The sequence below is a fragment of the Onychomys torridus genome, chromosome 5 (genome assembly GCF_903995425.1).
Source record: "Onychomys torridus chromosome 5, mOncTor1.1, whole genome shotgun sequence".
NCBI classification, from domain to species: Eukaryota; Metazoa; Chordata; class Mammalia; order Rodentia; family Cricetidae; genus Onychomys; species Onychomys torridus.
In genome coordinates this window covers 81,235,999-81,261,964 of record NC_050447.1, presented here as the reverse complement: position 1 = coordinate 81,261,964, position 25,966 = coordinate 81,235,999, and the positions used below count along the sequence as shown (strand labels likewise).

General features: G+C 41.1%; 1 protein-coding gene across 1 annotated transcript in view; it reads right to left on the bottom strand.

Annotated features, from left to right (window-relative positions):
* LOC118584040 (amyloid beta precursor protein binding family B member 1 interacting protein) overlaps positions 1-25,966 on the bottom strand; it is a 99,264-nt gene that overhangs the window by 6,001 nt on the left and 67,297 nt on the right. Inside the window, exons 8-12 of the mRNA XM_036187968.1 lie at positions 18,884-18,970; positions 15,453-15,596; positions 8,899-9,009; positions 1,431-1,529; positions 678-792 (exon numbers count right to left, since the gene is read on the bottom strand). Coding sequence (XP_036043861.1) covers positions 678-792; positions 1,431-1,529; positions 8,899-9,009; positions 15,453-15,596; positions 18,884-18,970 — 556 coding nt within the window. The remainder of the gene's footprint in view (positions 1-677; positions 793-1,430; positions 1,530-8,898; positions 9,010-15,452; positions 15,597-18,883; positions 18,971-25,966) is intronic.

Here is a 25,966-nt window from a genome sequence, read left to right as displayed (position 1 = left end):
ATGCCCAGCATGAGTAGGAGACTCCAGTCATCATGTCACCGAGGGAAAACAGCAGGGCATGACCCTGTATCTGGTCTGAGTATTCTGCAGGGTACTAATGAGCCTTGCACAAATATGCTACTCATATTTTGGTAAGACACATCTCCTTGTAGCCCACCCTAAAATCATGATCAATGCCTTATGTATGGGTCTATTGTGAAAAAAATGGCCAAAGCTTGGCAAAAAGTCACTTGTAATTAGATATATGTGGAGTGCATATATTCCAAACAGTGTCTACAAAGTTTGTTTTGCTTTTATTTTGTTGTACTATCTCACCCCTCACCTTTCTCTCTGTTCTTTGCATGTGTGCACATGTATGTGTGTGTGTGTGTGTGTGTGTGTGTGTGTGTGTGTGTATGCTCATGTATGCAGGCATGTGTGGAGACCGGATGTCTAACAAGGTCCCAAGACCCATCCATCTCTGCTCCCTAGTGCCTGGGGTCACAGACTTGTGCCACCTCCTCTGGCTTTTACATGGGTGTTGAGGATCTGAACTCAGGCTCTCACACTTGCCCAGCAAACATTTACCCGCTCTGCCAGCTCCCTAGTCCCCAGAGTTTGCTTTTACACAGTGTATCGGGTGATAGACGTGAGCTCCGCGCTTGGTGTGTACATGTGAATCTCTTGGCTGCTTTTACCTGTGGTAGCCTGGGCTGGTGTTGCTGCGCCAGCAGTCCCCAAGTTCGTCCACCGAGAGGCAAGTCCAGCTCTTGCTACAGCCCGCTGATAGTTATCATAGAGGGTCTTCCCATACTAGGGAGGGAAGACAGAGGAGGAAAGAAATCCATTTATTTCAAAGTATGCACTCAACGGCAAGATAAAAGTGCTATTATTCTCCTGGTTCAAGTTGCTTTTTTTTGGGGGGGGGGATATAGATCATTGATTACCTTTACACATGTTAAATAATTTTCTAGATTAGCAGAATTAGCAAATTCTCCCATCTACACACGAGAGGATAGTGCTAGGCACAAAATTCTGACCCACAGGTCTTGAGGTAACTATTTTGTAGAGTTAACTGTCTTCCTTTGTTCACTCCCTTTTTATGGCGGGATCAAACTTTTGGCCTCACACATGCTAGGTGAGTGCTCTACCCTTAATCTAAACACCTTGGGCCAAAGCTCGAGTTTCTTTATTGCATACTAGGTTTGCTAGATTTTCTGTGACTCTGAAAAGTTTGGTTGACTGTCAGCTCTGATTCTCAAGGCCACTGGACAGGTGTGTGTTTGTATAGTCAACTGTATATAATAGTAAGTGAAGGACTCCACTTACTGGGGGGGAGGGGGAAGCAAATAGATGGGACAACATCTGTACCCAGGAGTGGCAAAATGCTGGCCCTACTAAGCAAGCTTGTGGGCTAACCCAAGAACACGTGAGGCTGAGTGCACACCCACCTTGGCGATCCTTATTCCCATAACCCACTGTCTGAGAGTTCTTGTATCATCACAGCAGAGATATTTGATATACTGGGATTCCTTCTGGATTTGAGGATGCTACAAAGAAGCAGATTTGAAGATAATTAAGAGCCTAAAGCACCTTAAAAAAAAAAAAACCTTAAAAACTTTGACAAATATAATTTACTGAGATGGTGGCAAAAATCACTAGTAGCAGTTTTAGGATGGAAGACACAGAGGAGTCATTCTGAAGCCCAGGCTGGCCTTGAACTCATCATGATCCTCCCACCTCGGCCTTCACAGTAGCTGAGATTGCAGGTGAGCACAGCCAGCTGTAGGCACTTTTAAAAACTGCTAAACTGGCAGCCCCGAGGCACAGGCCTGCAACCTCAGCGACTAAGGAGACTGAAGAAAGAGGATTGCCAAGTTGAGATATACTTGAGAAACATTATGAACCTTGTCTCAAAAGTAAAAGGTACCAAAAAGGCTGGGGTGTAGGCGACACACTTGCCTAGTGTGTGTTCATCCCTCAGCACTATTTTTAAAGAAAGGCCAAGATTTGAACGGATTTAAGAAGTCTCTTACATGATCTAATCATAAGCATTTCTTACAATGTATGTCAGTAATAACCCTTTTAAATACTAGATTCATTCATATCTGTTATGTGGCTGTCCCTCACTGGAAAGTAAGGTGCTTCTCTGTCAGATAAAGGAACTCATCTAATAGACATTTTATGTCACCACACTAATGCTTATAAAAATTATTATCTTATTTCCCCCACCCCCAAATTTAGCTTAGGAGTCATTTCTTTTATCGAGAATTCTGAATTTTGCAAAGATCTCCCTTTCCTAGCAATGATCTCAGATCCACATGGGCACATCCTTAAGTGGCAATGGGTGTGTGTGTGTGTGTGTGTGTGTGTGTGTGTGTGTAGGGGTTTATAGGCCCCAGGAGTTCACAAGCGAACAATGATGTAGCAGACACAAGGAAGAGATTCTCTGTAGCTCTCTTTCTTGATTCCCTGGTCCCTGTAGCTTCTGTTCCTGTTTGGTTGTGGCTGAACTCTCTACTGGATGGGAACTTCGTTTGACTTATTTGTTGCTGGACATCTGTGGTGCTTAGTACACGCCTGGCATTGTGGTAGAACTGCAGTCTGGATGTAAAAAATAATTGCTGAAGAAACAAATAAGCATAGCATTTACTATTGAATCAGAAAGCCATATTGTATAGAAGCCATAGGGTAAGAGGCTGTCAACCACAGCTGAGGTCTGAAATGTGTGTCAAGCCAGTTTTCATGGGTAATTATAACTTCTATTACATTTTATTTTTTGCATAAAAAAGTATCAATTAGGGTTGGGGATTTAGCTCAGTGGTAGAGCGCTTGCCTAGCAAGTGCAAGGCCCTGAGTTTGGTCCTCAGCTCTGAAAAAAAAAAAAAGTACCAACTAATTGTGTGTGTGTGTGTGTGTGTGTGTGTGTGTGTGTGTGTGTGTGTGTTTTCCTCAGAGTGGCTTGCTGGGAAAAGCATCCTACTAAAGATCAAAGCAAAGCCAGAAGATGTGGGAGTATCTACTCTGGCTGCCATGGCGGGAAAGGAGCAGAATACCAATTCCTCTCCAAGGAATTCTAGACCTTTCTACCCTTGGGTTCCGCATACCCATCAACCTTCAGGAAAGGGGCTAATCTTCAAAGGGGATCTGAGAACAGGGCACAGTGCCTTTGGAGTTCATCTGGAATGTGAAGGAAAACATGTGGACTGGTTGCCTTGCTAGCCTTCAGAAGTCCTAGGCATTATGTTTGACCTGTCTCCTCCACTGTCTCCTTGTAAGTCACACATAGACTATAAGAGCTTGGAAATTTAGTTATTTCTGGTTTTAAAAAATGATAAAAACTGATGTTTGGAGAGCTCTTTATATGTCTCTTGACCCCCTAGAATTTCTGAATTTATACTGAGCCACTGAAGACAAAAAAACAAAACAAAAAAACAAACCAATAACAGCAACAACAACAACAAAACAACAGATTTTAAAGATACTTCAAGAAAAAAAAAAAGAACACAGACAATGTAAAGAACTCCTGTCTGTGGTCTTTCATGGCAACTGAGAAGAGCTGACCCTTTTGGTTGGACCACTTCCTTTATTCAGGCCTTTTCAGCCCTCAGGATTTTCATCAGCCTGGCCTGGCAGCCAGCTCGGATTACCACTGTCCCTACCAGATTCCTCTTTCCTGACTCCACCCACTGCTTGGACTGTTGCTGTAGTTCTTCAGTTGGGCCAGGGGATGGCGGCAGACACTTTTGGATGGCTGCCGCCACACGCTGCTTTGTTCTTGTGTTCAAAGCTTGCTCAAAGATTCTCAGTGTTCAGGTTTAGTACTGTAAATGTTACCCGATAACCATGTTCTCGGGGGCCCTCAAAGTTGGAAATATCAATCAAATCAAGCTGTGTGGTCCAATAGCAAAGGGGACTTGTTGCATTAATTAATCTCAAGGTCAGATTGTTAAAAATGTGAGTCAGGCACTCGGTAGCTGGAATGTGACATTCCATAAATGCCTACAGCATTCTCAGCAAAAGAAATCTGCAAAACCAAATCAAAGTATTTAAAGTGTTTGTCCTTCCTTATCAGATCCACAGCGGCCTGACCTGCAACAGAATTCTTGTTCCGACTAACATGGGAGAGTCAGTAATGAATTTTTAAGTTCTTCTTAGGAAAGCACCAGGCGGGGGGAGAGTAAGAATTCAATAATTAATAGAACTAGCTCCACAGTCCTGAAGACCAGCATTTGGACTCACATAACAAGCTGGACATCTCCACAGACACCTATTCTCTGAGTGGGGTGGAGACAGGAGGTTTACTGGTTTCCAGCCTGGCCGAGAAATGAGGCCCAGGAGCAGGAAGAGACTCTGTCTCAATGGAATTAGGCAGAAAGTCTTAGAAAAAGATGGCAGACACACTTCCGACCTCTGTTTGTGTGTACTTGCACATATGCTCATGTATGTACATAGATATCACCAACATGTAAAGAAATAAGAAAATAAAATAATAAAAAAGAAAATGTCTCATTTTTCCTTCTGTGACATTTAGAAACTTGATATTGCTACCTTAGGCTTATCATTATTATTAAATATTCCATTTACTTTTGGTTTGGGTGCATATCACATGAGTCAAGTTCGCAGAGGCAGACTGCAGACTGTGTTTGCAATGAAATGCAACAATTATTTAGAGGTGTCCATTCCACTTAAGCAGCACAATAAACTATTTGTTAAGTAGGTTGTTCACTGAAATACAGTAAAACATGGTCATACCCTGAAGTCAGATGGCTTCTGACATAAAACAGAGGTCTCTCCATTCCTTCCAATCCTCCAACTTTGTGGTTCTGAGGTGAGCAAGCTGGTGGACACCAAGTTCACAGTTTGGAGTTTCTTCAGACTCTGTGACAAAGTCTCAGAGCCTGTCACAATGCTGGCTCTGGTCTCCTCCTTCCCTCCCCTAGGGGCTCACTTCCTTATAACTCAGCCCTTGGATGGGAAATCACTTGCAAAAGGGCTTAAAGAAAACTCTGGATCAATGCTGCTTGCCAGAATGTTCCTCACGATCCCATTGTCTCTGATCTTGAACAAGAGATGCTTTTAGGGCGTGCGGCCCAGCATGTAAGGTCAGGGCCATTTCTGAACATTCCTGCTAAAAGGGATCCGAATGTCCTCTAAACTTACAAAATGAGCGAACAGAGCAAGGACAAGGTTAAGCAACTTGTCTCGGGCCAAAGGTAAGATCAGGATCAAAGCTAGAACAAAAGCCCCTTTTGTTCAGCTCCTGGGAACTAGCTGACAAATATAATCAATCCCCTGATACATAAGCAGATGGCTGTCAACTAATATGTGATTATTCTCTGATTTCATAATAAAAATTTGAAAAAACCTTTTGAATGGGTGTCAGAATCTTGGGGGAATGTCACGAAATTCCATGGAAGGTTTGGAAAGAGGCAGAATTTAAGGTGGAAAGGCATTGTAGTCAAGGGCCCTTTGCTGCAGCAGGAATGTTTCTAAGCTCTGGGGGCGACTGAGCATTTTAAAACCTCGATGACACTGAGGATGCCATGGGAGATGATCCTGAAGGATGACTAGACAGAATGAGCGAATGGGAGACATCGGTATAAAGTACAAAGGATTTCTGCCTCAAGGGTCCACGAGAAGCGGGAAGATGAAGGGATTTCAGGGTTGTTTCTGTTCACAGCTTGGGAAGCAGATGGCTATTGCAGACTCGTGTCTGCTGTAAAAGAAACGTTGCCTCACTGTGTATGAGGCATGTTTGTAGATATCATCAATTTAGATGAGTTCATACTGAATTACTGTGTGCTCTAAATCCTATGACTCTCTTCCTTACAAGGAGAGGAGAAGAAAGGACACAGACACACACAGTGAAGATGGCCATGTGGGGATGCACAAGAGGACTGGTATGACAAGGAATGCAAGGACTTCTGGAAACTTCCAGACCCAGACAAAAGACACAGACCAGACGTCTCTAAACTTTTCTGGACTTAACTCAGCTTTTTGTGTTTTTATTTGATTTTTTGTTTTTGTTTTGTTTTGTTCCTTTTTGAGACAGGATCTCAGTTGCCCAGGGTGGCCTTGAACTTGTGATTCTTCTGCCTCAGATTCCTTAGTATTGGGAGTCACCATGCCAGGCTCTAGCCCTGATTTTGTGCGTGTGTATGTTTATATGTGTCTGTGTGTCTATCTATGTGTAGGTCATAGGATAATTTATGGAAGTCAGTTCCCTCCTGCCACTGAGGTTCTAGATACTGGACTCAAGTTGTTAGGCTTGCGTGGCAAACGCTCTTCCGGAACCATGATTATGATTCTTAAAACACAAGAACACTGGATCTCTGTTGTCTTAAGTCAGTTAGTAGTGAGTTAGGGAAGGCGTGAAGGGAACCTAACACAGGGGTGACGGGACCACTAGCTTCGGGAGGGATTGCTGAAAGAGGGAGATTGGTAAGGGTGGAGAGGAGCTTGGGCCACTAAGGCGATGGGTGAGGTACCCACTGGATTTGTAGTCACTACAGGTGAGAGAATGTGAGAGAAGGTGAGAGCATTACCACAGATTGGGAATATTTTGCACACAGGTAACAGCTGGTGGTTAGGAATGTGAATTCTCAGAGAGAGCAGCAGTATGGTAAGGACCACACTCAAGCACATTCAAGGCCAAGCGTATATGAACTTTCTTCTGTTCTCGGCTGGAAACCTACAGTTTTCTAGGAATTGCAGCAGAAACCCCATGTACAGGAAAAGACAGGTTTTAACTGCCTTGTGTAATCATTGTGACTGATGTTTTTGCCTTAGGAGCCTGTAATCCCACCCCAAGGTAGCTGTGGAGCTACCCTAGACTCTCGTTTACTGAAAAAGAGACAAGAGGTTTCTTAGCAACCCTTGAGATATAACATGGGAGCCACTGAGATGGACAGCCACACTGGAGTGCGTCTGACCACTTCATTCAGAGCCTCTTTCTACCAATCCTGGGCTCAAATGTATGCTAATCTTTCTTCTAAATAAACCCCAACTCTACTTCAAACAGGTTCATCCTAACATCCTTTCTGCAGCCAAGTCAAGGATCCAGCTTCACCTGAGTGGAGGTCTATAAGAACAAGGGAAGCCCTCAGGTTGCTGGCAGCTATTTTGGGCTGCACCATCACTAATAGTCTGAAGGAACAGTACCTGAGCCACACCGCTGAGCTCTGTCCTGATTGGACACTTAGAGCTCAAGTTCTATATCTGTGAATGGAATGCTTTATAACTATCATTATTCCCACTGTCCTTTCAATACAGGCAATGGGCACGGATGTGCAAAACCCAGAAGGAGACAGGGTGCACTCCTCTTTCTGACCTAAACAAAGTGTGGCCTTGAGACCACTGCACTGAAGGGTCTTGTTCCTGGAGTGTTTTCTCTTGATTTATGTCTTTTGTCAAGTGTCACCATCCTCTCCTGACCCTGGCTCCAGCTCCGGGAGGCTCTGTATTGATTTCCCAGCTGTATTATTTGTTACCTGACAACACATTACAATGTTTTCTTCATGGCCAGTCCCTCATACTGACCAGAAACTCAATGAAAATGGGGATTACTGTACATTTAGTTTACTTCTGTGTTCTCTGTGTCTGGAATTTGCTCAAAAGATGGCTGCTGTTCAATAATTACTAAATGCATAAAGGAGTGTGTGGGAGTAGCCCTCTGCTTTGCTTCAGTCTTTTTACAGCCATGGTTCTGAGTGTCATCTAACGATTTCTCAATAGCTATGTTGTCAGTACCTGAGGCATGACATTCTTTGGTGTGGGCGTATTTTGTACAGTAGTGCTATCTGCTATCTAATGGCTCTGGCTCCTGTTAGATGCCAGTAAGTAGTACCTTGTCCCTGAACTAAGTTATGAATATCAGAATGTCTCTAGATATCACCAAATGTCTACCAGGAATCAAAAGGCCCTGGATGAAAACCACAGGGAAGAATCATGTTGACTAAGCTGGTCTGGGTGTTCATTATTGTTAAAATTACTGATGAATTACTAAAAGGGGGTACATAGTAATGGAAAGGCCAGGATGTCTAAATAAAAGCCACATGACATTGAGTACTTAATGAAGCCAGGAATTCCAGACAATTATTTGATTATAATAAGCAAAGGTAATTGTAGATGAAGACAAAATTATTGAATATGATTGACTTGGCTGAATTATTATATTAGACTAAGAACAAATGCAAACAAACTTACCTTGGTCTTAAGTCCAGAGCTCTGGAGGCCAAAAGACATTCACTACATCAAGTGTAGGTGTAAAATAACCGCCTACTGACCTGAATGGTCTGAGATTTCAACTTTAAAACATGTAAGCCACATCAAATCTTGGATCATACATATTTCCTCCTGACAGTATGCCCCTTTAAAAGTTTCAAAACCTAAACCTGGCGTGGTGGTGCCCACCTGTAGTCCCAGCACTTGGAAGGTGAAAGCAAGAGAATCAGGTCCCTAGGTCAGCCTTGGCTACTCAGTCACTTTGAGGCCAGCCTGGGATACATGAGACTTAAAAAAAAATATTTTTACAACCTGGGTAATTCTTTTTAAGTTTTTAAAGTCTTCTTTGTATTTTTTTTGTAGGAAACATTGTCAAGATAATTTCAAAACAATTCTTACAGCAGAACAAGAATAAAATAAAGAATTGAAAATTGGTCTGTTTTATTAATGGAATTTTAAATTAATTTGCTCAAAATATGGAACTTACATTTCTAGAACTGAAAAAGGCCCAGACAGATTTAAAATTTTAGGATCAGACAGCAGGCTTTGGCGAGCACTTTGTTGCTTTAGTTTAAAACTACACATTTTATGATATCATATTTAAGATTTATGAAATAACACTTGCCATTGTTCCTTAAAAGCAAATAATAATTCAAATGGCTTAGAAGTCTATATCAGTAACTCACGACATACCTTTAGAACGAAGCAGTGGTCAGTGGGTGCTTTGTATTTCAGTTTATGCTGAATCCCATAGTAAATGTTAACATTTTCAAACTGTATAAAACACGCCAGATCTCGGGATGTCTAAAAGACAGGGAAAGCATAATCTCTCTGAGATGGTAGTTACTAATTTCCCCAGATTCTTCTTGATGCTGCAACAAAGGATTTCATTTCAGCAGATAAAATACGGAATTTTGAGATCATTTATGCAAACATCTTCTGTACACCGTTTTCTTTCAGTGAAGTCTACATAAATGATAACAGGCAACCAATGCCTGTCCTGCAATGGGATGAAATATGACCCTGTCGTCTTAGCATCTGCTATGGACTCTGGGAGTCGGAACTGCCTGATCATGTGCTGTTGCTATTGCTACATACTGACAAGATGGCCCCTGTTGGAAGCGTTGCTGTGTGTGACTTTGCTGTTTGAAATCAGCGACTGAGTTCGTGATTGACCCTTAGAAAATAAAAGCAAGTCCCCTCAGGATGAAGAATGAGAACTAAATTTGATGCTCAGTAAATTAGCACACACTCCATGCTCTTTTGCGCTTTCTCCCGAGGCTGGCGGGGTTGCCATGGAAACAGAGACCTCTCTTCCATGGATAAAATGTGTTGTGAAAATGGCAACGTCTAATCTACATATTTGGTTTCACTTGGATTACGGATTTGTTCCACTATTCATGTTACCCTTTCTCCTGTGTTCTAGAACCCCCACCTCCTTACTGAATAAAGAACACAGGTCAGGAACGCTGCAGCACACAGGACAACTTCCTCCCTTCTTCATGGCAGGGCGTTTTTCTTTTATAATTTTTTTGGTTTTTGAAGTTTTAATTACAACATACACTCACCACAGTTAAATTTATACAGTACACATTTTCTTTTTACCAGCTTTTGCTTCCTCCTGTTTTTTATTCCTGCTTAGAGGTACCACACATAAAATAGACCAATAGACTCCTAAATGTTCTGAGTATACTTTTTCCTTCATTCCATTTATCTATTAATAGTCTATCATCTATCTATTATTTATCTATCTGATATCTACCTGTAGGTTTAGGCATAGATGGATCCCTTTATATGTATATACCTGCATATACATATTTTACATATATTCATGTATACACATATGCACATATATACACATAGTTATGCATTATAGTGGATAGCCATCCCAGCATTGGCCTGGAAGTTCCAACCCCCATTGAGGCTTCGGTAATGGCCATGCCCACAAGGCAGGGCTGAGGGAGGAAGCAGAAGACCCAGGATCGAGAGTAGAGGCCTCTCTTGGTTCTGGGACCCTGGACGCTGGAGGTAGACTGCGCCATACCTTTGCCAGACCCTACAACCTATCCCTTCATTTGTAAGTTACCCCACAAAATAAACCTCCCTTTTAACTACGTGGAGTGGCCTTAATGATTTCACCAATAATGCATATAATTGTTTTCTCAATGGATATGGAGCCCAAGGCCTTGTGCATGTGAGGGAAGTTCTCTAATCCAAGCTCAATATAAGGATTGTAAGAGTCAAAGGCAGTAGGTGACTAAACTGTTCTCTGGCCTCAGCAGGGCAGTGGCACATGTAAAAACCCACAGCAGTTGTGACATCATGCACACGACCTACACAAGCTGAAGCCAGACAAAAAGCCAGCATGTAGTGGGGGCATGGGCACAAAGCTATGGAGGGGGAGGAGTCAGTTTCTGACTCCTGGTAGGTCAATACTCCAGTGGATGGCCAAACACTGAGTATTTGGCAATTGAAATTGGACTCAATAAGTTAAAACAAACAAATAAAAAGACAGAAAGTTGGGTGGGTAGGGAAGGGAGGTGGATCTGAGAGGAGTTGAAAGAAGGGAGGTGAATATGACTATGAAATTCTCAAAAAATTAATAAACCATATTAAAAACATTTAAATCATGAATGAGATGTCACTACAAACACTGCTTCCTGAACTTGTGTCCTTCCTTGTTAGGACACAGTAACTGATTTCCCCAGGACACACTATTTGACACTAGATTCCTGAACAATATTCCATTGTATGATAAAACTATTTCACTACTGTGCTGTACTTGATCAGAGACGAATCCAGCTTCTGCCGTTATAAACACATTGTGTATGTGAGTATTTCTGTGGATAGATCACCAAAGGTGCAGCTGCTGTCCAAAGGGACATGCATCTGCATCCTCTTACATTGCACAGGACTTGGTAAATTGTTCTCTGCTGTGGGACGCAGGAATATATCATAAGAACTCAGCTGGTTATGGCAAAGTCACTACCTGGAGGAATCAGGGAATTCCTCCAGAGGAAGCCAAATCCCAAGGCGTTTTTGGTGTTACTTGGCTTGTTATATATCAGCTGTATTCTGTTATGAAAATCATGTATACCTTCATAGTTTTTCCACTTGACTTTTCCCTAAGAAGGGCTAACACAGTGTGGACTTATCACTCTCTGGATATACACATTCCAGGTATTTGGAGAACAGCCTCAGGAAAAGCTTTCTCTGGAATCAGATATCTCCCTTGGCCACTTTCAAGGACTACAGGAAGCACCGCCCAGGTGGGCGCCCAACTTCCCAGGACTAACAATAGCAGCCCATGTGCAAGTCTCCTGACTTAAATTCCACAAGGAGACACCGCCCAGGTGGGCTCCCAACTTTCAAGGACTAACAGTGATAGCAGCCCACATACAAGTCTCCTGACTTAAGGTAAATTCCACAAGGGGACACCGCCTAGGTCAGGTGGACATTAAGTAATACCTTTATACATTTTAGCTCAGACCCTCCCTTTATATACCTGGACTTCCGGGGCACAGGACAGAGAAGAGAAAAGAAAATGGAAGAACTAGATGGGTAAGAACTTGAGAGGAACAAACCGAGATGGGGAAGAACTAGATTGAAGGACTAGAAGAGAGTACTAGAGGAATGAGATGGAAGATGAGGAAGAGCCAGATGGGGAAGTCCTAGCTGGGTAAGAACAAGCTGAAAAGGCCCTAGGTGAGGCAGAATTAAGGCAAGAGAATTAAGATAGAACTTAGAGGGAGCAATAGATAAGTATAGAGAGAAATCAGGCAAGAAAGGAACTAGGCACGAGAACAGAACAGAAGCTGTGTATATAGGATGTTATGTCAGAGGAATTAAAGCAAGTGGACTTTGGAGCTTGGTGTGCTGAGATTCTATTTCCCAAAAATAGTCCTTGCTGTTAGTAGTCCTCTCTCCTGAGCCCTTGGGATGTATAATATTAAGGCTGGTTCCTCTAATATTATACAAGAGTTCTCAACTTGGCTGTATCATTTTACAGTCTAGCTCTTCATTCCCAGGAATGTCCCTTTTTTCTTACCCTCTCCCACCAATGTTGTCAATATTACTGATTGTATCAATCTCAAGGGAGTAACTAATGTATGCTAACTTATTTACTGGTAAGATGGAACAGTTTTCACTAAGCTAATTTTGATGGGTTTTGCTGGGAAATTTCACTTAATAAGCTTTGCCATTTTTCTGTACACATTTATCTTTTTCTTGATTTGTTGAAGTCTTTACGTATAATGGATAGTTACATTTAGTCATACATGCTGCAAATGTCTGACTATTTAACTAGTCCTTATAGCCTTGTTTGGTATCTTCATCCATGAGGAATTTAAAACAACTCTGTGTAGTCAACACCATCAATTTTCTTCTTCATAATTTTGAATTTTATTCTTGATTAAGAAATATCTTTGTGTACTAGAATTATGAAAATATCAACTCCTATTTTTTTAATGGTTTTAGAGTAGTTTTTCTAAAGACGTCTAAATTAAGCTAGGATTTGAGTTGGTTCATAGTTTGAAGTGGAAAACTTTTAAAAATGGGTGTACAATTATTTCAATACTATTTATTATCTTAAATTCTACATCATTTCCCCACTACTGTAGAATTCTGGCTTTAAATTCCCTATATTAGTTGGCTCTTTGTTGTTCATTTATCACTGCTTTTCTTTTCACTGTAATTTAATGCTGAACCTCTGAGAGAGAATTTTAGATCAATGTTCTTCACAGTTTTGGGAGGGTTCATTTTGGGGGACAGCATTCCTTTCTGATTAATTTTGCAACCAGTCTTTGAATTTTAAGTAAAAACAATGCAACAGGAATTTTCATAGATTGATAAAACAGGTTTCTTTGTAAAAATTTCTAGTTTATGCAATATGCATCTGAACACTTTTATTTATTACTATGTATTCTACGCTTGTCACGCCTGCTCTGCACAGAATCTGGAATAAGGCTTCATTTGCATATTGCTTGCATAAAGCAAAATGATGTCTTCCTTAGCCAGTTTGTTCGGTTGCAGTCATTTCTGAGGCGAGTGCCTTCTTTTGTGGAGACAAGCACACCAGTGTGAACAATGTGCTTTTGTCTCTTTTCCCAATGACTGGACTTCTGACTTCCTCCGACCTCCATCCCAGTGCTCAGGGCAACAATGAGAGAAATTGCCCAACTCTAAGGTGAGCGCAGCTTGTATCACTCAGTGAACCGTCTGTCCTAGGCTTATTTCTATGTCTTATATTTAACTGCTTAGGACACATCTGCTGTAAAACAAAATCATCTGTGGAATGTGTTGTGTGTCCGGCGTGGGACTGGAGCAAAGGTAGCAGAGGTAGGCAGTATCAGGTCTCAGATTCACACCAGAGGAAAAAGGGTAGGTAGGGTAACATCTGCCTTGTGTCAAGAGTTACCCATAATGGCCACAGAGACAGTGGGGTTGCCTCACTAGTTAGGTCACCTGCTTGGGGATGTGGGATAAGCCTTATTAGAGGAAATCTGCAATCCATAAACATGCCATTTGGCTAAGCCCTACACTCGGCTTACCCTAGACAAGGGAGGGGTATATTCTAAAGCTTTATAGGTGAACAAAAATGAACTTTCCCAACTCTCCAAGAAAAGCCTTAGCAAAGGTTAAAGATCAGAGCCCCTGTTAAAATTAGATCTAGAATAACAATTTACTATGTTGGTAAATTCGAGCCAATAATCCCAGATTGCCAAGAAAAACTTAAATGACATCTAAAATGCTCTGATAAATTAAGAAGCATAATGAATTAAGTATGCCTCTGAGAACAATTTGACTGATTAGAATATAAAATTTAAAATCCAATGTAGATCTCAAGACTTGTAACACCACTAAGATTTTAGATAAAATAAGTTTGATCACAATAACTTCAGAACGAGGGGTTAATATGAAGGGGAAAGTTTACAGACTAGAGTAGGCCAGACTTGGTGGGCAAGGAGACCTGCTGAGCCATCTTGATGGCTCATGACTTGAAAACATATACTTTTATTTTCAGATACAAGAAAAAGCCACGGAAAACTCAAACGTACTTCAACAATTTCGTATTGTAGAACATATATTTGTGTAGATTTTGTAGTACCACAGAACCCACAGTACCAGGATATAGCTAAGATCATCTCCTCCTGAAGTATTTCTGTGTCTCCCCCTCCTGAGATGTGTTCTCTCCTAAGTACCATTTTCCCTTGTGATTGTGGTAGTTTGGATTGGGAATGGCCCCCAGAGGCCCCACGTGCTAAGGCATCACTGGGAGGTGGTCGAGACGGCAGAGGTGGGCCCGCTGGGTGTTCCTAGAAGGGGGCTGCAGGACTCCGGCTTCTCCTCTGTTTTGCTTCCACCCTGACGTAATGCCTTCCTCTGCCATGTTCCCTCCTGATGAGGAGCTGCCTTGCCACAGACTTAAAACAACAGCCAAAATAAACCTGTCTTTAGAAAAGTTACTTCTTTTAATTTCTGAAATTATAATTACATCATTCCCTTCTTCCATTTCTTCCCTCCAAACCCTCCCATATACCCATCCTTACTTTCTTTCCAATTCATGGCCTCTTTCTCATTAATTGTACTACATGCATATATATGTATATGTATGTACATACTAAATACCACATTCTCAGTTTGTACGATGTTACTTCTGTGGAAGTTTTCGGGCTGACCACTTGGTATCAGATAACCAACTGGTGCGCTCGTCCCTGGGGAAGACTGTCTCCCGCTCTCAGCCTTCCTAGTTGCCTGTAGTTCTTTGCAGAGTTGAAGCTTCCTGGACTTTTCCCTTGTCCACATTAGCATGTCTATTGTCCTTTTTGAAAAAAATTTTTTATGTGCATTGGTGTTTTGCCTGCATTTATGTCTGTGTGAGGGTGTCATATCCCCTGGAACTGGAGTTACAGACAGTTGTGAGCTGCCATGTGGCTGCTGAGAATTGAACCCAGGTCTTCTAGAAGAGTAGCCAGTGCTCGTAACCACTGAGACATTTCTCTAGCCCCTATTGTTGTCCTTGTTCAGCTCATATTTTATGCAGTCATACTGGTGAGACTTTATGGATGTAGCTTTTAATATTCCTAGGAGACGCAGCCTCACAGCAAACTCCCTGTCCCTCTGGCCTTTTCTCCATGTCTACTCCATCTTCTTCAATGATCCCTGAGCCTTAGGTGTGGGATAAACATGTCTTCTGAAAAACTTGATTGTCTCAGGTGTTTTGTTATAGTAACGAAAAGCTGACTGACCTTTGTCTTTCCTTTGGGAACGTAGTAAATTCCAGAAGCCCTCAGAAGAAAGTAGCGCCGTTTCCAGGATTTCTTCCCATCTTCTTTCAAATAAAGAGCTCCTTCAAGTTCTGGTACGATGATGGATGTGCCACAGAAACTTTCCTGAAATTGGAACCCAGAGGCATAACACACACATTCTGCTCACATTTAAAGAATAATTCCAGTTTAAGTCAATTCTGTTGGAAGTGGATCGAACGTGTTTCCTTTATATGCTGCCCACCAGCAGGGAGAAAAAAAGAACATAATGTCAAAGGTCCAGGGTGCTGGGTTCCATGTCAAGATTTCCTGCCCACTGAGCTTTGTACCCGTGGACCACTAACTAAATCTCAGTTCCTGTTTTTGTAAAAATGGAGTAGTAGTTTGATTTTGGCTGTGAGGATAATCTTATTATATTGTAAACATAAGCATTCAATAAAGTCTTTTAATGCTGTTATAAGTTGGGACATAAAAATTCCTTTCCACATGAGTAAGGTGACCACTAGCCAGGCGGTGGCTCTTGCCCATAATTTCAGCACTTGGGGAGGCTGAGGGAAGAGAATCGCCGTGAGTGTGAGGCCAGCTTGGGTTAGTAAGTTCCAGGCGAGCCTGGCATATAGAATGAAAACCTAGCTCAAAGAAAAAAAAGTAAACCAAAAAGAAGAACGAATATTTTATTGCCATTAAGTAGTAAAATTATATATTTCTACGATAAAATAGTTGGTATTTTATTTTTAAATATTCTATTATTTATTTTTTATCCATTCAGCCCCCAAGTTAATATTTTGTTACTGGAAGTTTTCAAACATGAGAAAGGCCATTACTACTACTATAATAAACAGAAAAAAATCCTTTTCTTTTACTTTATCTCTTTCTTTTTTCCTCCTTCCCTCCCTCCTTTCTTTCTTTCTTTCATTTTTTTTGAGACAGGGTTTCTCCGTGTAGCTTTGGAGCCTGTCTTGGAACTTGCTCTGTAGACCAGGCTGGTCCCGCCCCAAACTCACAGAGATCCACCTGCCTCTGCCCTGAGTGATGGGATTAAAGTCATGTGCCACCACTGCTCAGGCAAAAAACAACAATAAACCAAAAACCACATTTTCTAGGTATAGATTTTCAAAATCTAAATCTTTCATGAGGATGTATAAATCTCCATAAATTTCTTTTTAAAAAACAATTGGATAAATTGCATATTATTCTATCTTTTTGCTTGGATACTCAGTTATTGTTTTCTTTTAATATTATAATTCTCAGTATAGTTTCACAAATGCAAAATAATTTTATTTTATCCTCCAGAGTAATCCTCTGCACAGGAGAGCCGAAGAAGAGCTCTGCCCACAGTCCTCCCAGTGACCCTCCGGTTCAGGTATTAGTGGGCTTGTCAATCATCTGTATCTGAAGTTTTGGCCCAAAGCTGACAGCAGGACAATGCAGATTTCCTATAACATAACAGGTTTCGTATTTTCATAACACTCAGCTCTACATGGTTTTGAAATCTAATCCCAAGGACTATTTATGCAACTGTATCAATTCACACACAAGTAAGTGTCCTCTTGTAGACAGAGTTTCCAATCATTGAAACAAATGGCTGTGGCTGGAAAATATTTCTTTTACATGACTCAGTCTCCGTCATCACAGATACATTCAGAATCCTTCCTATCCTCACTTTTGGGGACACCTGGTGCTTTTTCATCATTCTAGAGCAGTGGTTCTCAACCTTCCTAGTACTGAGACCCTTAATGCAGTTCCTTGTGCTGTGGTGACCCCCCCAGCCATAAAATTATTTTCATTGCTACTTTGTAACTATAATATTGCTACTGTTATGAATTGTAATGGAAATATCTGATATGCCGATGTATTTTCATTGTTACAAATTGAACATAATTAAAGTATAGTGGTTAATCACAAAACAATATGTAATTTTATATTGTGAAATATATAACAATAGCTTTAATAATTTAAAAGATACATGGTACAGTTCAGACAATACAGTTCATTAAAGTTTCCTATGATTTGCTAATATTCATATCAACCACAACTTAATATGAAAAGATTGATCAGCATCCAGATCACACACACATATTACAGTAGTTGATGATCTTACAGTACATGATTTTACATTTACCCAGTAATTAGAATTCATGAAGTGTCGTTTTACCTCCAATACTGTTTCAGTACAGTAGCTGCTCTCTACACTTGAGTGGCTGGTCTACATAAGTATGTAACGATGCTAAACCTGTATGTTCAGGGTATATGTGATGGGTTTGGAGCAATGATGTCTTCAAGTAAGTGGGCAGACCCACCTGGAGACGGATAGAGGAGCAGTGTCTAAGTTCCTAAGACCACCAGCAATGTGTGTTTTTCAATGGTGTTAGGTGACCCCGTGTTGAGAACCATTATTCTAGAGTCTAGTGGCTGGAAGCAGAAAGGACATCTCATTTTCATTGTTGGGCCTCTGATGAAATGTCCATTGCATTTACACTCCAAACCAGACCTGGAAAAGCATGTTCAGGACCTTGGGAATGGCAGCAAGGTCAACCTGCTCTGGTTTTGGTCTAGACCTTCTTGGATGTGACAGGGAGTGGAAACATGAGTGGAGGTAAATCCACCGGAGAACAGAATACGGCACTCTTGAGAGTCAGCGAATTGGCTCCATAGGCTCTGTGTTCATCCCCAGGTCTAAACTTCCAAGAGACTAATAATTCAAGACAGATCAATACTACATTGGGAGCGAATCAAGTCAACTTGTCTGGGGCTCTAGGATGCCCATGTGTGACCTAAGACCCACAAGAGGGCCTTGGTCTTTAGCATCGTTGCCTTAACAGCTTCCAACAAAGTCCACTGTCAGGAAACTTCTAGAATGCCCCAGTGGTGGCCATCAAAGGCTCTGGGCATTCACCACCTCCCTGAATCTCTGTGATGATCACAAATGATTTGCTACTGAGGCTCACAGAGGCATGTTCTAGCCATTAGCACATGAAAAACTTGAGCAGAGTCACATCCTAAGTAACATCTCTACCTCTAGGCCTCACGCTTGAAGAGTCTTGCCAAAGACAATGACTTGGAAATCCATACATCTGATTCTATAGAGCCCTTTTGAAACGGAACATACATGTCACAATGAGTTTATGAGGATTCATGTCTTTTTTTTTTTTGGAGCTGAGGATCGAACCCAGGGCCTTGTGTTTGCTAGGCAAGCGCTCTACCACTGAGCTAAATCCCCAACCCCGAGGATTCATGTCTTTTTCCTGAAAGAATTACTAATTCAATTTCATAAAAGTAAATTATTTTGTCTAAAGTCATACTTCTTTACAACTGACTCAAAAATCACTGAATCATCTAAATGGCTGTCATTTGGTAATAATTAGCATTTACACCTCGTTTTATGGAGCATTTCAGAATTTTTTGAAGCTTACCTCAAGTAAGGATTCTTTGTTTCTAGCATTCATTTTCTCACTGGTTTCCTTGTTTTCTTTTTTCCCTTTGTTATCCAAGTAGAAATTCTAGATAAAACATTAAGAAATCAGATCAGCAAGTATTGATCACTATGGTGGATACTGCAAAAAACTCGTGATCTGGCTGGAGAGAGAAGATATTTCCATGTGAGAACATAAACAAAACAGAACTGTAGTAACTCTATTGGTGATCACCCATGCTCAAGCAGGATCTTGGTTTCTGCCTAGAAAGCAGAACAAAAATATTAGTAAAGGGTGTGACACCATTTCATTGCTAATTTCCATAGGTCATGAACCTCAGTGTCAAACACTGGAAGAAGCTGAGAGGCTCTCAGGAGAAGCCCAAGGCTGGGGTGAAGTTTGAACCCTTGTCCAAGTTCAGCAGGCGAATGACTGTGGTCAGTGAGTGCAGGTCCTTAGGCCTTAGGGCCCTGTGTTTGTTTCAGGTGATGGAAATTAGGACATACTCTCTCACCATGCAGCACATAGGTGTTAGGAACAACAGTAAAAGGGACTGTCAGAGGCTAAAGAGTGGGACACCTGCCTCCTGATACGCAATGTTTGCCACGTTAGTTACAAAAGACTGAATTAAAAATAGGTGCTGCGAAGTGTAGAAAAGGGAGGCAAGCACAAGGTGGACTGAATCTCCTGGGTCTATTTGGGTCTGGCTTCTGTATTATCTCACACAGATGCCAACACGGGCATAGGCTTCACTAGGGAGAAAATACACTCCAGACTACTGAGTTTCTCAGCCATGAATCTGCTAAAGTTCTGAGATGTCAAAATTCTCTATGGTTTCTTCACATTATTAATCTGCTAAAGTTTTGAGATGTCAAAATCCTCTACAGTTTCTTCACATTATTTTGAATTAAACACAACCTCATAAATGGCTACAGAAAGATCATTTATCCTACGCGGATGGTAGAGACATGAGTTATCTATAATTAATTCTTGTATCAGCTAGTCATGGGCCTTGAATAAGCCATTTACTAACCATTATTCATAAAAATTAAAATAAAGTAACAGTCAGTACTTAGGTATGCATGTCCTCTTTGCTCTGTTAGAAACTGTTCTGCAAACTTTGAAGCCTGCAGTTTATTCAGGGCTTATTATTACTGTTAGTTGCATTATTTGCAGTAACAGTAACATTACAGTAGTAAGAGAGAAAGTGAAACAAGGTGTGATAGTTCGGATGTAACTGGTCCCATAATCTTATGAGGAGGTGTGGCTTTGTTGGAATGGGTATGGCCTTGTTGCAGGACTGTGGGGGCAGGCTTTGAGGTTTCCTATGATCAAGATACACTCAGTGTCTCAGTCGACTTCCTGTTGCCTGCAAGATGTTGGACTTTCAACTACTCTAGCACCATGTCTGCTTGCATATCCCCATGCTCCCTGCCATGATGATAATGGACTGAACCTCTGAAACTGTAAGTGAGCCACCTCAATTAAATGTTTCCTTTATAAGACTTACTGTGGTCATGGTGTCTCTTCACACAATAGAAACCTTACCTAAGACACAAACAAGCTAATGCTAAACTGGGCCATCATTTGAATTGCATACAGATTTTAAACTAATTATTGAGTTGCATCTATTGACTATGAAGTCCTTGGGGAAAAGACCTTCCTTTCACATAGGTTGTTTATGGATTATGAATATACCTATAAGGTCAGGATTGTCATCTTCTCTTGACCTCAGTACTCCACTGCTTAGCCTAGTGGAATGAGACCTGTCTGATAGTGGTCGTACTACAGTTATATTAGTACATTCATTTGCATTTATCACTTGTCCGGCTATTACACTTATGGTGTTGGGAATGGTGACTTTATTTTGAGGCTTGCATGTTTTATTAAGTCCCTCAATTAAAGTGAGGTGGATGATTTTTTTTTTTTTTTTTAAAGGCAGGGGAGAAAGACAGGGTTGGAGAGATGGCTCAGCACTTAAAAATGCTTACTGTTTTGGCAGAAGCCTCGATTCAGTTCATAGCACCCACATCAGATAGTTTATGACCACCTGTAACTATAGTTCTAGAGGATCTGATGCCCTCAGGTCTCAGAGGGTACCTACATAGACATGGCTCACACAGATGCCTGAGGTGGGCACACACATGCATGCATGCATACACACACACACACACACACACACACACACACACACACACAAATAAAAATAATAAATCATTATTAAAACACTAGTAATAAAAAAAGGATAGACTTAATAGCAGCTTATCTTAAAAATCATTAAGACCACCAATGGACAAATGGGAGTGCATAAAGCAAAACCACTTCTGGACATCAAAAGATACCATCATTCAAGAAAAGAGGCAGCCTACAGAATGGGGAAAAACTTGACCAATTATACATCTGGCAGAGGGTTAGTATCTAGAATATATAAAGAACTCAAGAAAAGAAAAGAAAAAAATGAAAAGCAAACAACAAATGAAAACACTATGCATCAAGAAAATAAATAACCCAGTTATAAAACAGGGCTTGAAATGAAACAGAGTTCTCAAAAGACGACACACTAGCAGCTGATAAATACCAAAAAAGCTCAACATTCTTGGCCATCAGGGAAACGCAAATAAAAACTACTTTGAGATTTCTTCTTAGTCCGAATGACTAAAGTCAAGAAAGACACGCGACAGCACACGCTGGTGGGGATTCAGGGAAAGGGGAACACTTTTATATTCACTGCTGGCAGGAGTGCAGCCGTTATGGAAATCAGTGGGGGTTCCTCAAAAAGCTGAAAACAGATGTACCACAAGATCCAGCTACACCACTCTTGGGCATATACCTAAAGGATTCTGTGCCTCGCTACAGAGATACTTGCTCATTCATTTTCATGGGTGCTCTATGCATACTAGCCAGGAAATGGCAATACCCAAGATGTTCATCAACTGACAGATAATGAAAATATGGTGCATTTGTGCAATGAACTATTATTCAGCTGTTTAAAAATATAATTTGCAGGAAAATAAGTGGAACTAGAAACAGTCATCCTTAGTGAGGTATCCCAGACCCACAAAGACAAACATGTTTTCTGTTGTTATATGAATGTTAGCCTTTAAATTTTGGATGTATGTGTTTTGTTCAGAAAACCAGCAGAGGTTAGGTAACTAGCAAGGGGCCATGGGGTGGAGGGACTCTTTCAAGGAAGGGGAGATAGAATAGAGTGTTACAGGAAAATAGAAGAGAGAAGATGAAATGGAGTGGGCAATGAGAAGACAGGCTAGAGGAGGGAACATGGGGGGAAAACTAACATTAAAGTCTTTTTGAAAAAATATGGAAACTTGCTACTGTAGAAGATACTAAAGTACATACTTATATAAAAGGAGCTTAAATGGAGTTACTCTATACTCGGGGGGTAATAACCCAACCAGACCAAATAAAACCCCTACTACCAAGGATGGGTTGCATTATTTTTGAGTCATTGGCCAAAGGCATCCCATAGAGTCCCCAAACATTATGGTTGGTTGTCAATGCTGTTGGTTACCCTCTAGAATTTGACAGTAAAACTCTATCGCTGAAGACAATAATTGAGTCATAGAACATGGAGAAATCTAGCTCAACCAGAAGCTTCATCCCTACTGACTAGAATTCATAATGCTAGATACACTACTGGAAGAAAAAAGTAATCATCAATCCCATTCAACTGTGAACTCTATGAGCTACAATAATTATCTGCCTGGCCAGATACGCCCTCTGATCCAATAATGGCATGAATGAAGTGGAGCAACCAACCACCTTTGATTGGATTTAAAGCCTGCTTCACCAAATAGAACTCATACCCAACATTGCAATGAGGTCAAGAACTTGAGGTTCGACAAGTATTAGGCCCTAAGGGAAAAGCTACTACTATTATTTTGCTAAATGGCAAAGCAATAAAATGACTCCTTATGACATATTGCTGTGCCCACTCAATGCACCACTCCGATCCCATCAGAGAAGCTTCTACTTGCAGTAAATGGTAATTAACACAGAAATGCACAACTGGTCAATGTGCAGAGAATAACAGACTTTGGAATGTTCAGCTCTAAAAGCAATGTCTATGTTATACTCCTCTCCTTGAAAGTTTAGGGATCTATGTGGAAGAGAGGACAGAAAGATTGTAAGATCCAGAGGTGGTGAATAACTCAATGAAACCCTATTTTCCAGAGATGGCAGGGCAGATGCACACATGCGTTCACAGAGATTGTGTCATCAACATGCATAAGACACGCACAAGCTCAAACCAGACAAACCTTAGCATGGAGGAGGGAGGTGGGCATGATGTCCCCTCCTAGCTATGGATTGTTGTTGACAAAGGGTCAACTATACTCCATGAGTAGTCAGTCAACACAAATGGACTCCATTTTTGTGTGTGTGTGAGAGAGAGAAGGCAGTGGATGGTGGGGGAGAGAAAGAAAATAAAGTTGCGTGGGTAGGGAGTTGAGGGAAGACCTGGGAGGAGTTGAAGAGAGGGTGAATATTATTAAAGTATCTTGTATGAAATTATCAAAAAGCAAATAAAAACATCTTTTAAAAGGTTACTAAAGAGAAATAGGCACCTCCTCATTTCTTACAAGCAAAACATCTCATGGGAGTCAGGCCGATCCAAGGCTTTCTCAGAGGCTTTGATGAAACGACAATGAGAACCTAGTTCTGTGTCCTTGCCTAGCGGCAGATTTGGCAAAGTCTAGTCAAGGGTAAGGTTTTGGTTCTTGGCAAACTGGCTTTTCCCTCTAAAGAGACTTAAGTTATCAACGCCAAGGCCACTGTGTACCTGATCTGTGTTCACATCACTGTGGACGCAATGCACTTGAAACAATCTGTGTTCCTTTTGTGTAATACTGCTGGATTACCCTCCTGTTGACTCTGTCCCATGGTATAATAACTTCAGACTGACTCTGCCCCATTTCTTCTTACAGATTATAGATAAGATGCTGCACTTCTTGACAAACTTGCTTAGCCCAGCACATAGCTTGTGCAAGACCTCCTGAGCCCACACTTGCCTGTTTTCTTTATCTTCTAACTCCCTTGTCCCTCCTTTCAGTAGTCAATCACTGAATAATGACCTGCTTGATGGTCTAATTCATGCAGCAGAACTCACATCATGAATGGCTAACAGAATATATTTATGGGACAACCTTGATTTAAGTAAAACTGGATTATAATGAAGTCAATATAATCTTTTTCAAAAATAGTAATTCTAGTTCACTGAATATTATCACTGTATTCCACTTTAAAAGGTATTGTTGAGTTTAATTAGTAAACTTCAACTTTTAATGAAGTTAAAGAATGCTACCTCTAGAACCTATTGGGGATGGGCCTTATACTTAGTTTAAGCTTTTAACATCGGCAATATTATTGTCACTGTCAGACAGAGGGAGCTTTATCTCAGATACCCACGAGTGGCAACGAGTTAAACCATGTTCAAACAGCACACTGACAGAGCTGTGTTTAGATCCTTGCTTTGATGCATCATTTCCTTGACCCCAACTTTAGTATAACCTGCCGTGTAGGGGATAATGGTGGTGGAGCATCCCATTGCATTTTTGGTATAGACTGGTCTGAATCTAAAATCCTAAGTGAGATCTGTGAAACTGGATTTGTTGTGACTTTGTCTTTAATACCTCACTGGTTATTAGCTGCTAACTCTCTTCTTTGCAGGACAGAGATTTTAATAGCACCCACTTTCATGGAACTGCCTCACTGTGGAAGTTGATAATGACAAATGCTATTATTCCGTAACAGGTACAATAGCTTTATAAAGCTAAGGACAGTTAACAGTGGGGAAGTCTGGGCTGCTCACCATAAGCCACGTCTATGGTTTCTGGTGCATATGTGAAGCCTCTTCAAGGATACATCTGCATCAGTTTTTACATCTTTAACCTCTATTTCTCAATTGGATCTGCTGGGATAATGGGAAGCTTCTTCATGACTGCTTTCCCTCTCCTTAGAAAGAGAAGACACCCTGCACACCCACCAGAACCTTCCTGCCCTGGGTTGTAAAAAGCTCAAAGGCCGGAACAAAGACATCACTTGAAACACTGGCATGAAAAAGTAGAAGACTCAAAATCCCTTTGAAAGTCAGGTGATTTCTAATGCTTTGCTTCCCTCACAATGGAGAGTACCTAATTATCTTGTCAGTCAATGGATAAAAAGAACCATCACTGAACCTTCAGTGGCTTTTAGCTGACAACCTGCAAGGAATTCAAAGATCTGAATGGTATTTTCCTATTCCCATCCATTTATTAATGTGAACACGTTTTCTCAATGCCTTTTATCTGTAAAAGGTACTTAACACTTGTCCTGGTTAGTTTTTTGTCAACTTGACACATGCTTGGGTTATGTGGGAAAAGACCTTCAGTTGAGAAACCGCCTCCATCACATTGCCTGTAGGCAAGTGTGTAGGGTGTTTTCTTGATTAATGATTGACACCAAGGGCCCAGTCCACTGTGCGTGGTACCATCCTCTGGCAGGTGGTCTGGGGTGGTCTAAGAAAGCAAGCTGAGCAAACCATGAAGAACCAACCAGTGACCACCACTCCTCGAGGGCCTCTGCTTCAGTTTCTACTTCCAGCTTCCTGCCTTGAGTTCCTGCCCTGACTTCCTTCAGTGACAGACTATGATCAGATATGATGATGGACTGTGCTCAGATATGTAAGCCAAATAAATCCTTTCCTTTACAAGTTGCTTTTGGTCATGGTGTTAATCACAGCAATAGAAAACAAGCTAAGACAGTATCTATAAAAATGGAAAACAGAAAGATAACTGATTCAGAACACTCATTGATTAATTTTGGAGTTAATTAGGAGTGACCTGCCTGTAAGATTTGCTGGTGCAATGGTGCACAAATCTTGTAGGAATAACCAATGAATATTTGATTTGGGTTAAGGCTCATTCCATTACACGGAACTCATAACTAGCATTGCTTGGTTCGCCAAGAACCTGACACTACAAAGGCCAGGGACCTAGGGGAAAACTACATACCACTGTTCTGCTAAAGAACATAGCAACAAAATGACTCCTAATGACATTCTGCTAGACTCATAGAACTGTGCCTTGC